General features: G+C 39.7%; 1 protein-coding gene across 1 annotated transcript in view; it reads right to left on the bottom strand.

Moving 5' to 3' along the window:
• Positions 1-13244, bottom strand: part of znhit6 (zinc finger HIT-type containing 6) — a 30882-nt gene that overhangs the window by 14590 nt on the left and 3048 nt on the right. The window contains exons 3-5 of the mRNA XM_031283897.2: positions 12158-12264; positions 11789-11874; positions 9936-10039 (exon numbers count right to left, since the gene is read on the bottom strand). Coding sequence (XP_031139757.1) covers positions 9936-10039; positions 11789-11874; positions 12158-12264 — 297 coding nt within the window. The remainder of the gene's footprint in view (positions 1-9935; positions 10040-11788; positions 11875-12157; positions 12265-13244) is intronic.

Here is a 13244-nt window from a genome sequence, read left to right as displayed (position 1 = left end):
CATTTCACCAGTAATATTATACTTATGATCAAATATGATATACACTATATTGGAATATGCGCATTTACTCTAGCAGCAATTTTCTCCCACGCAAATTCTCTCTCTTTTGCAGCAGCTGCTGTGTTGCTTTTTTAACGAAATACATATTCAAACTGGCTGTATGTGCGCATGAGTATTTCCGCCGATCCGTTTGTTTGTGGTTGTTGCCATGGTGAATCGTAGTATCATGGCTCCATTCGTGCTGCCTTTTTATTGTGGTGGTGCACGCGTGTGAACCAACTCACATCAGTTGTTCTGGAACCGAAAACTCAGAGTTTCCCATGTCAGGGTAAATCAACTCAGACATCAGGGTTAGACTCAGAGTTTGATAAACCTCCTTCCTGAAATGGGCCCCTGCTCTCCAGTCACATACCCAACATACTGAGCTGATTCTAACTACAAGGACTCGCGTTGACCAAGACCACAGAATTTGCCATAGGGTGGAGCTGATTCATCAACCCATTCTCCATCAGAGTTAAAGGACGGAGGCCTTGATGGTTCTGAAGGATGAAGATGAAACATACAACGCAAAGCATAATTGTAAGGCACATACGGGCAACCTTGTTATTAGGGCTCACCAAGAGAGATTCAGAGCACAACTTGGAGGTTTCTTTTAACTTACTTATACATTTATATTACAATATCTGTAATATAAATATTTGTCTTTTTTTTTTACTTATCTAAAAACAAGCTCTGCACAGCTATGTGTACAGTAGAGTCCGGATCAGGCCGAGTTTTTCTGTCCGAGCCCGGCACGCGTCCGACAGAGCCGTGTCCGAGCCAGACCCGAGCCCGACAGTTAAAATCAATTTTTTTTTCTCATAGCCTACTAATGACACATGTAGGCTACGTTTTTGTGTAGAAAGCCCACTTTTATTAAGCAACTGTAGTAAGGCATTGGGAAATGTCAACAGATGAGCGCATCAGCACACACGGGGCAACAAGCACACGTTAATAAGCTGTTTAATTTAAAATGTTCAATGTGTTAACCTTTCCTGATTGCTTCGTTTCCACTGTGGTCAGAAAACCAAGGGAGACTCGTTACCTCCAGGGCCGAAGTTATAAAATATATAACGTCGGGGTTGAAATCCCGTTTCTGGTGAGCAAATGAATGAACTTGGCTTTCAGTCTGGGGTTTATTTCGGACACCACACACACTGTGTATAAAACTTAAACTTATTCCACCTGCTCACACACTTTCACACTCTCTCTCTCACTCTCACACACACACACAGCTCTCTTAAAGGAGCCACAGCATAATTTTACAACATATGCCATATTGCACTGATGTGACCGAGCCCGACCATAATTTCTAAATATCTGTCCGAACCCGGCCCAGCCCGTCGGGACCAGTCGGGCTCGGGTCGGGTATCCATGCCTTAGTGTACAGTTGCCTTGAATACACTTTTGTGGTTTTACTGTTGAAACAATACTAAAAATCTAAATTCCCTGTGCAACGCATGATAATATGCTAAAATTTTGCAATATAGGAATGTAAGGTTGGGTTAGCATGTTAGCATTAATCTCACAGTTAACAAATGCAAAGTATGACCACTAGATGGCTCTACAAGATGTATAGAAGGAAGACAAAGATAAGTCAGGCTGTTCGAGGCGCAACTCGTGGCTTGTAAACCACCTGTATTTTAATATGTACAAGCATTGTCTATGTTTTTAGAATTTCACCATGAAATAGCCATCTGAATAAAGGCTTTTAAACTTTTTTCCAGAAGAATGCCTTGGACCTTTTTCCTTTTTTGAACTTTTGGATCCCCTACCAAAAAGCACCTTCAATACACTTATTTGAACTTCCGAACATCCCGTACCTTTTCTTTTCTAATCAATTAGTCAATAAAAATAAAAAACTTACTTTGATAATTCATTCATCATTTTAGTCATTTTTCAAACAATGCAACAAAATAATTGGTTTCTGCTTCTCAATTGTGAAGATTTTTTGGTTTTCCTCTGCCAATTGAAAATGGCAATCAACCTATTAGTTACGGCATGCAGATATTTGAGCATAATGGGCATACATTTGGACCTAAAATAAAATTTGCATTTTACATTAAATGTACATGTTGGTGTTCATTCGTATTTACAAACATTAATAGCAAGCGTTTATCAATTCAATCAGCAAAGCCTGGTTCAACATTTAACACATTGGACTTTTATTTGGAGTGGACTAACAGCAGGATACTGGTTGAATAAATAAAACAATGCAATACATCAAGTACATATTCTGACAAACTCCTAATCAGTGGCAATGAGCTGCTCAACTCTACTCCATCTGTCTTTTGGCAGCAGGTAGGGATCTGGTGCTTGTGAGGTTCTTTTGTGGGTCCAGATGGTAGCATTATACAACAGGGGGCCGATTTTGTTTTCCTTGAAAACAGAAACAGGATGGGTAGGAGTAGGAAGTGTATTTAAGGTGCAGAACACCCAATGAAAGGTGGTTGTGAGTTTCCACGTGGATGTAAGGAGAGGGTGAATTGGTAAAGCTGTATGTAGTGAAGGTAGCAGCAGGCATGTTGGGAGTGAAAACAATGGCCTGGGAGGAGATTCCCTACGCTACTCTAGACGTACCTAACACCTCCAACCCCTTAGTCAGAGGAAGGTATGTGTTTGCTCAGTTTTGGCCAAGTTTCTTCTTTAGTGCATTGGTGTGTGCGCATGTGTATACGTGTGCAGGTGTGCATGTGTTTGTACGTGCAAGCAAATGAGGGTGGAGCACCAGGTGTGATGCCATTATTCTGTCATTACAGCAAATGGAAACTATGTCTTTCAATGGAAAAGGGGCTTGCCCAAAGATGCATGCAATCATTTCAGGCAAGGCCACAGTGCATACCTGGGATAAGTGCCATCATTCATTGTCAGGGGAAAAAAGAGGAGAGAGCAGCATAAAAAAGTCATAACAGAAGCATCAACAGAAGAGGACAACTGCTTGGAATACCAGAACCTGCTGAAAAATATCAGGATGCACAACCTAGTCCTTCAACAGTTATTACTGAAGGGCCTTAAGCAAGGCATTTAAAGTCTAAAGGACAGCAAACGGTAAAAAATACTAGTTGTGCAAGGCAGACCGTGTATAACTGTGTATATGTGAAGTACAATTCCTGCTGAAAATGGCTGTAAAATGAAACGCTTAAACACTAAGATTGTGTTGAAAGGTTTATAACCTCAACTGAATCCCATGCAGTAAGCTATCTGCTACCTTACATGGCCTGCATTAAAAGGCATTTTCTCCTTCAAGAGGGATTATTCATCAAGCAGCTTGCTGGACCACAAGAACTAAGCCTAACCAAATAAAATAGGATTGGTACATGGCCAGAATAGAGTGGAATACGTTTAAACACATTTCATTATTAATAATGTACAAGTGATTAACTGCTTGTTTCTAGGGGGAAAATCGGATTCCTTAAAATTTCTCACTTCGTGATTTAGCTGCTATATGGCTATCAATCGATAACTGTAGATGTGTATTGCGTTTTGTATTTGCATGTGCAGAAGAATACTGTCCAGTATCCAAAATTATCTAACAATAGTCAGGACAGTTTATGATCAGCTCTGGAAGTAATACTGTGAGCTCCGGATTCAGATTTTATTTTGTCTCATTCTGAAGCCTCAGTGTCCTGAGTAAAAAAACCTTGAAGTTTCAAATTATTTTCAGCAGCCTGAGTTGCTTAGAGAGGATGGAAGCGGTCATCTCTTGCTGCTTCCTAAGTGGTTGCCATTTCCTCTTTCTTTAATTGGCAGTACAATAGTATTTTGTTTCCCTAACTATGCTACACAATATTTACACAATAAAATATCTAAATCACTAGACTGGACTTCTTATGAAAACTTAAAATCCTTAAAGTAGGTCCACAGAAAGCCTCACTTTTAGGTAGGCAAGCATTGATATTCAGTCAAGCAATGTAGGGACAGATTTTAATATGCAAGCTAGTAATTGAAGTTAGTGAGTGAGTTTCAAGCTCTGAAGCTAGACTGAAAAGTCAGTAAAGGCACAAGCGATGATTCAGGACAAAGTTTTGTCTTTCAAGTTAAAAACAATTTTTGGGAGAAGTGGTCATTTCCACTAATGGTTAAATTAGTCATCTTCATCAGTAGCTTTTCAGGACGCAACCTTTGCCTCTTTCTTCAAACCTAAACTCTGAGCACCTGTCTGCATCAATGAGGGAGACTGAGAAATAAAGCAGACTCAGATGAGGATTGATGAATTAATTAACAAAAACCCATTGTTAATTAAGTAAGAGATGGGAGTTGCTTGTGCCATCAACACTAGAGAGCAGGAAGCCTGACTGGTGGTCTGGCAGTCAGAGCAGAGCCATCTGTCTGGATTAAGAATTGGACCGATCCAATAAAAACGGTGCAGCATATGAAACCATATGTCCTGTAAATCTGCCCGTCAGAGGTAGAAGCCAGGATCTGGGTGGCAAGTGGGTGCTGGTGGACTGAGACGACAGGACCTTGGGGCCTCTCTACTGAGATACAACAAATAAATCCAATATCCAAAGCCATGCACAACCTCAGAGGGTGGAGTGGCAAAGAGGCTGATGAACGAAAGGGAGAGGAGACAAAGATTACAGGCAGCTGTACTGTAAGACTCCGTCTTTAAGTCCTGGCATGAGCCTCAATTGCTGGACAAATGCCGCAATGTTAAGTCATGGGTGTGCTTTTTCTGGTTTCCCTGAAAAGCTCATAACACACTCCTCCAGTTTAGAGGCAAAAAAGATGTTAACGTGTGGAGGGTCGAAGTATGCATGTGTACGTTAAAGGGTAGTCTACAGCCATGCTGGCAGCTCCATTAGGCTGTGATGATCATTATTTGGGAGAAAAAAAAGATTGTTGAAAGAATGAAACCATCCTTACCACTCTTACTCAATCTTACCACTAATGGGACAAAGAACAAAAACAAAATAATTTTTTGGGTCTGATATGCATAGGCATTAGCTTTAGGTTCTTACATGAACTGACGTGTTGGACCAGGGGAAAGTTTGACCCATTCTAGATGTAAAGTGAAAGGATAACACATCTTTGTACAAAATGTGATGGAAAACCATCCAATAATTGTCAATATATTTTGCCAATGTAGCCACTTCTAGACCCAAAGTATTCGTGTGGCTTAGAAAATGAGAAAGGTTTCATGGCTAAAAGTCATTAACACTGAAGTTCTGATGTCCAAGTACAAAACTATGTAATTAATTTTGAACAACACATGGAAACCTAATCATCACAATTCAGTCAACCAAACATGACACCTGACAAGTTTATATTCTCTCTAATTCATGCAGCACACTCACATTTCTGGTTAATTTACAGTTTGGAATTCAACTTAGAGCCAGAGAGCAGCATGTAGCCCACAGTTATGCGGCTAATTGTGATGACAGCGTTTGCAACACTGATGAAACTGCTGCTTGCCATTTTGATGCGAGTTTTGCCTCAGATGGCAGTCGGCATAGACTCTGTTTTGCATTAGCAGTGGTTAATCAAGCCAATGGCAGCCAGAAGCCTGTCTGTTGGAGTATTACAATTTTTTGACTAAAGCTGCTGCTGATTGTTTCATTTTAACTTAATTTCTGGAAAGTAGGAGTCTTTGTGCATGTGAGTGTGCAAAGTGATGAATAGTCATCCTCTGCCATGAAATCTTGGGTGAAATATACGGTCTACTTAAATACATTTGTGCAATATGCAATATTTCATACACCACTCGTATTTTTACAATAATGCGTGATTCACTGTGATGAATGTCACTGCTACATTATAGCATTTTCAAAATTGCACTAATTGGCCTCACTGGGGTACTAAAATTACACCCCTTTTCTATTGTCCCAGTATTGCAAGCTTTAGCTGTGACGTGTTGTGCAAGTGCATTTCCACTACACCTTCACAGCAGGGGAACAAGACCAAACCATTATGCTTTGGTGATGGCAAGTACACTATGTTCAGATTATAGTAGTTTTGTAGCACCTGCAAAACACAATTTATTGTGGTCTGGAGTACTGAAACACAGCCAAAAAAGCATTTCACCAACCATGCAACTGAATTCATGGTAAATGTGCTTCATTAGCACAGCTACTATCTCGTTTGCAATGCTATTGCAGCTGTAAGGAATTCTGGTGAAGTCTGTTGAAATAGTTTAAGTGCAAACCAAACACGTCCTGCTGTTGCTTCAGATTGAAAGAGTCCCACCAGTGAACCAGTGGAAGGCTATTATTATAAAGCAGTTACAAGAATGCAAGGCTGGAACACGTTGCTCTAGAATGTTTGCAGGTCAGGTAATGTCATTTAGGCCTGTCAAACTAGGATCTCTTGATTCTTTTGTGGCTCAATGAGAAGCTGAATTTTGCTGAGTTACAGCAAAATGGAAGAGAAGATGGTTTGTTCAGCAAATGGAAGAGTTTAGAATGCTAGTGCAACAAATGCATGCAATGGATGACGCGGCCTTTTTGAATATTTTAGGATAACTGCATGGAAGTTTGCGATTTTTGGCAGCAAGCCTTCCAAAAGATAGAACAATGAAATGAAATGTTAACCGATCATTAACCATTGACCGACAAGCAGGAAACAGAGTGTCTGTGCACCTGTCCGGGAGGCTCTGACACATTTTCCGCACTCCGTGTCCGCGGACAGCTGTAGGCTTGTACCGGTTAATGTTCTGTGCATTGTCGGACACATGCAGCCCGCAGCGTTTATGTCTCCTGTCTCCACCGCCTCCACCTGCAGGTTGTCAACTGTGTGGTTTGGAATGAAAGGGAGAAAACAGGACAGAGTAACACGGCGGATATCGCTCATATACATTTATTTTTTTATTTTTTTTTTACACAACGTAGTTAAGGCGGCAGGCGTGTGTTGCTTAGGCGGCCGCCATAGTTGCAAAGTGCTGCAGGAAACCCTGTACTCGATTTTTGAGTTCACTGTTCAACATAAAATTAGGTATCCACTAGCCCAGAGAGCTGGGTTATTTGAGGCTGATAACAAATGTATGGTAGACTGACATACACGGCATGGCACAAAGCCACAGCTTCTCCTTTTACTAATTATCTCAAGTTATTATAGAAATATGTGCAGTTATTATCCACAGTAACTGCTTCTGCAATGTGTTGTCCAGTCCACTCAAGCTGTCTATGAGGAAAATGCCCTGCCATGCCAGGCTAAGGATGTAGAAAACATAAGTCCACCCTAACACAGCTAGTCCCAATGTTCTGCCAAATGCCAGCTATTATATACTTACCCTCCAAGGGCTGGACTGAGCGGTAGCCTGTGATTTTCCGTCAATCTCTTTACCGTTTGTGTCTTGTTTTTAAATTAGTCACCGGCAAAAGGTGGAAAGTTGCATGGCCAATATTTTGCGTACAAACATTTAATCAAAGAGACACATGCTCACAAACTCACACACATACATTCATACTTACACGCGCACACACACCATCACCAGGCATGAAAGCCCTCTAGTCAGCTGTCTGCCAATAATGATCCTTCTCTGGCAGCATGAGTGCGTAGCATGAATATGTCGCTAACCAGCTGCAGTCACACTGCTCACACATCTGCTTTTTATATTATGTACTTGGTACATTCTGAAGCACATTCTGAGCCTCGATTGCTCGCAATTTATTGTATACCTTTCATCCCATCCCTTGTGTCCATTTGCTTGTCTCTGAATGGGACACTGACTGTTGCGGTTAGTTGAAAAATCTTCTCAGTGAGACATAGTGAAACTAACCAGACTAAACAAAGAAATAAGGCTGTGCAGCTGGCCAAAGATTCCTCTACGGATAGTGCAGCAGAAAAAGCATAACGATTTTTCTTGTGTCTTTTGCTGGAGCAGTTGCAGTAATTTAGTACATTTCCCACATTGTTGAACCATTGTAAAATGATAAAAAAATAGACTGAGACAATCTGGTCTCATCCTACAAAGACTTTCTGTCACCATGTGACAAATGTTGAGTTGGAAATGAGGAGTATGGGGTTGGAGGGTGGGCAGAGTGTGCTACTACAACCTGACATAATGTTGCCTCACCCTGAGATGTGACGTGCACATTTAACTCACCGCCAGCAAAACACCAGAGACAGACATGACTGAGTGGTAGACTTTAAGGATGGAAAAGAGGGTGGTGAAAGGGAAAGTAGCAACATTAAACTAGCTGGAGGGACTGACAAAGGATTCTTTTTAGTGGTGATCCTGATTGGCACCCAATGTTGCCCCTGGACATTTCAGACTCGTAAAACTTTAATATGCAGTTCAATAACCATTTTCCCCTCGCCCCCTCCTCTATTCTTCCACAGAGGGACTAGAGTGGCAGGGCTCCACCTCAAAAGAAATTGGAAAATGAGTGGCAGAAGGTTGTCCAAGGAGGGAGTGAAGATGCCAGACATGACAAGACCACCAGTAGAACTGAGCAAATTGGAAAAGTGTCCATGCAAAAGAATTACTTACTACTTCAGGGTCTAGAAGGAGTAATGAGCCTCACTCTCTAAATTACCGCAAGTCTGCAAAGTTGACCACACGGAAATAATTTCTCCCAAAATCATTAAAATTCCAATGGGGGGGGGACGATTAAATAACAACACCAGACTTGTTGGTGGTGTTGTATGTCATTATTTGCGTTAAGTGTACTTTAAATGATAAAACAATCGTTAAAATGCCATTTCACCTTTTTCTACATTTTCTTGGCCACAAAGTGGCAAGAAAATGTACAGAGTCTTTTTCTGGTATATTTCATTCATTTCTCTGTAAAGTCTCACGAGGCAATGCTTACTGAAAGATCTTTCACATTTTGTGACCATAATTACTGGCTTCTGTCAACGACACCAGGGCTATCCATGTACAACACAGGGTAACACATTAGAAGATCCATTTGTGAAAACATCACACATTTTAATAATGAAACTTCAGATGAGGTCACCAGCTCACTGACCTTCTCCCTGCCAACCTTCTCTGAAAACTCATCCCGTGCATCACGTACGTACATTTGGTACCGTGAATGCTATTATTTCAATAGTTTTGCCTATTGGTGTTATAAGATCTAAGTTTGAACACAATTAACCAACTGCATACATTTTTTACTTTAATAAAACATGCCTTCAAAAAGTCTATTGAAGAATGGCTACAATGTGTAGTATATTATTACAGAATGGGAAACACACAAAGCCTAGCTAGACAATTAGTTTACGGTTGTATTAGACAATCAGAGACTAGTGTGCTAACGTCAATAACACCTCAACTGCCTCAGGTAACATATCGATCACACGTTTAACAGACATGGGGAGATGACCACAAACTGCCATAGGATAACCTGAAGAGAGGCAGCACAAGATCCAACTGCTGTTAGGGCTTAACAAGAGTGCCATCCTGTGGTAAAGTAAAACATCACTAATCATAAGCTCATTTTGCTCCCAAGTTAACTACGGAGGAAGTGTTGTCTTTAACTGTAACTGAGTACATCATAAAAAGTCTTGAAATGTTTGGGTAACACCTGTGTTGTTGATTTACTACTACTTGTGCTACAGTATGTTTGTGTTCTATCTTTTCTATTGTTTTTTACACGTTTGAAATAAAGCATTCATTCATTCACTCATTCTATGATACTGTAGCATGTGTAAAGGAGTATTTACATATTTCATTATGGTCACGATTTGGTCTCAAGACAGTAATGCTAGAGTAAAAAGAACGTGTCTGTAGTCTTAAAAATTGAATTTAGAGCCTAAAGGAAGAGATTAGCCTGAGTCACTAAATTATCTATTCTTGGCTTAATTAAAATAATTTGTTCCAAAATAAGTGTTGCTCTTGTACGCTCTGCAACGCTAGTTTTGTCGAACTACAAGCTAAGGACAAGACAAAAAAATCATATTCTGTTTGAAGTTAAAATACATTGTCTGTGTTTGAGTTATTTCATTCTTACTTTGTGAAGAAGACGGTGGAGTTTTCTTTGCTCTTAGTGAAGGTGATGGGGAGGAACCTCAATGTGATGTTCATCTTTCTGGCATTGGCTGCCAGCCTCTTTGTCTATAAAACAGAAAAGTAGAGATAGTACAGTACATTAGGGTCTAGTATTAAGATTCATAAAAGCAAACCAAACAACCCATCAGACCTTTAATACAGATCTCAAAGCAGTATACTTCAGCCAAAACAATGGTTTAGTGAAACAAAATGTAACAGAACATTTCTATTCTTAGCCTTGAACAGAGATGAACAGACATCTTCTCTAAGAACAAACCGGTCCAAATACCAAACATCTGTTCTGCATTAATAAATCCGGCTCTGCAAGCTTTAACAATTAAACCAAAGATGACCTGAACTTCTTCTTACTGGCCTCATCTACATTTGAAAGTCTTTCCTTTCTGACACTCATGTAGCTCCTTCATGACTTCAGATTGGTGGGTAATGAGAGAGAGAGAGAGTGAAAGAGATTTATTAAAAAGGTATGGCTATACAAGGCTACTAACAGATTACTGCACTTGCAATGTTCTGGAGGAAACCCAAATCCCAAAGCTTATCATGTGCCAAGCCGCTATCTCTCGCTGAGAATAAGCCTAATTATTTTGATTGATTTGAGACCGCCGAAGCAGCCACTGCCTCTAAAAATTCCATAAAAGAACATTCATTACTCCAAGCTATCAAATATCACGTTGTCATGTAGTAACAGTACAGGTGAAAGCTGGCAGGAGTAGCAGAAAGAATTGCATAACTACAGCTGCAAATTCTGAAGTCATAAAAGCACAAAGATAAAATCAGTTAGATGATGCTGTACAAATTGTTACATGCACACTAATATTCCAGTATTGTTCCGAATATGTCAATATTACGAATTTGATACAGGTCAAGTAATCAGCATATTCTGTGTGTGTATTCCAAATAAGGCCTTTTTCCGAATGTAGCAGACACGTGTCACATTTAGACACGTGGGATATGCCGGTATTCATGGGGTTTTAGAAGCATTCTTTGGACATGTATACAGCGCATTCGAAATATGCGTCTCAATTGGGGTTTTTACTGCAGTTTGCAACAGTTTACGGCCTCTTGTCTGTTTACAGCTTACAGTCATCTCTGTGCATTGCTATGGTTGTTGTACACAAACCAACTAGCTAACAGTTTGCAAGGCTGAGGTAGAGATGCATGTCCAAAAGAAAAGCCCACATCTCTGGTCGGAAGGAGAAACACACCTACTCTTACAATTGGTTTGTATTTCAGCCAAAACCAACAACTTTAGAATACCTTACCTAATGATGTTGGAATGGTATGTTCAGCCATACAGTGTATTTCTATACCATACAAAAACTCTTCAAGGACTAGTGTCAAGTTTATTTTTGAGTAGGATTTCCAAACTGAAAAAAACTTTGGATAAAAGGTTAAAAGCAGTTTTTAGCAGAAAAATTAGACATTTGATCCTACAATATTGACAACCATCGTTTTTGTTTTTTTTACAATATTCCTACAGTTTACAACGTGTTTGGTGCATTTCCTTCCCCTTAAAACAGTGGGTTTTAAGTATTCTAAATCCAGCACTGTTTACATCCATGTGTACTAACTTGTGTCTTCTTCTTCCCTGTCTTTGCTAGTGCGTGGCTGCGGTTCTTGGCGTGTTAAAGCCACCTGTTGAGCAGTGGGATAGTGTGACACCATTGGTATGACTGTATCAACCGCATGCACAAAATAAACAATACAGTAACCGATAAAACTCCACAGGGAGCCTTTAAGGTACAGTACTCAACATTAGGCAAACACACATACTTAATTTGTAAATCAAGGACGTACTTTTAATGTGGAACGAGGAGTCCGGATGAGGTTGTCTCTGCTGGCACCGTCAGCAAATCGTCCTGTATCCTCCAGAAGCCTGTAGTCTACAGTGCAGGTAAATGACAAACATTAAACACACATAAAGGTAAAAGGAGTAGCATTTATTTGTTATAATACCACTCATTAATAAAATGTGAATCAGCTATTTTCTTATGCTTAAACAAACACACGTCACTGCCAACAATGACAAAAATAATATCCTTAACAACCCACTTTCTGGTTAGTTCAGAACTGTACTTGACAGTGATGATCATTCGACAATATTTACTATACAATTTAACAGTCAAGTGCTAAAACTAGTGCAGTCACAGGAAGGAGGATGCTCACCATTGAGAAGCGTCATTTCATCAAAATGTGAGAGGGTCACAAAGGCCGTTTTATTTCTAACTCCACTGCATCCCAAATCTCCCTTGTGTTTCTTCACACACAGCAAGCTGGAAAATATACACAAACTGAATTTCTTAGGTAATGCTTCTAATTGTTTACAGGAATTTGGTCTGGCTGCATTTCAGCTTGCAGACTGTGCACAAAGGACAGCAAAAAGAAAACAGGACAAAGAGAGATGGAAAACTTAGACAGCTGGTCTGCTGAACTGAGACCGACAAATAGGAAACATTAGCATACCCATGGCTACAACAAAGAACTAGCACTGTAGATAAACAAACATTGCTAGATTATCTAAAAAGGTAGTCATCATTCTAGAAACGTTTTTTTTATTTTTATATCTGTGTGCTAGGAGAAAGACCCAGAGAAAACAAGCTCATGTTCCCGGATTCATATTTTTGAATCAACTACTAGCCCAGAGATAAACACAGCTCCAAAGGAAAAGTATTTGAAAGTATTTGTGCTCCACTTCCTTCCCAATGCCAACTGAAACTCTTCTGCTCTCACAAAGTGTTTATTAGAAGCAATTGTAAAACTGTGAAATCCGAATCAGACAATAAATTCAATGATAGTGATGAAAAATCAAAACGAGGACCCATTCCAAAAGTTTTTGTAAAGGTATTGTAAAAAATAAATTTGTAAAGACACAAGAAAAAGTATAGCTGTCAAAGTAATTGTCGTTTATGATTATGATTAGTATGTATTATTATTAATCTAGTAATCATACAAATAGAGTCCATTACAGTAAAGGTAAAAATAGGAAAATACATAACAGTTAGCCAGTTAACAGTAGGGCTGGGTACCAAATTCAATACTTTAGGCACTGACCGATTTGCCTCTAAGTATCGAGAAATGCCTCGTCATTCAATACCCAATTTCAATACCTAAGGAGTAAATATCATCAGCGTCAGTGAGCCAATAAGCATCCAGCATGCTTCTACCAAGATTTAATAATGTTTGTGATTGGCTGTTATGCACAGACGGGGCTCACGTAGTAGGAGCTGAACAATGAATAATAAGATTTGTGTTG

The sequence above is a fragment of the Sander lucioperca genome, chromosome 11 (genome assembly GCF_008315115.2).
Source record: "Sander lucioperca isolate FBNREF2018 chromosome 11, SLUC_FBN_1.2, whole genome shotgun sequence".
NCBI classification, from domain to species: domain Eukaryota; kingdom Metazoa; phylum Chordata; class Actinopteri; order Perciformes; family Percidae; genus Sander; species Sander lucioperca.
The sequence above is the reverse complement of the archived record's forward strand: the minus strand, read 5'-3'. Positions and strand labels throughout refer to the sequence as shown.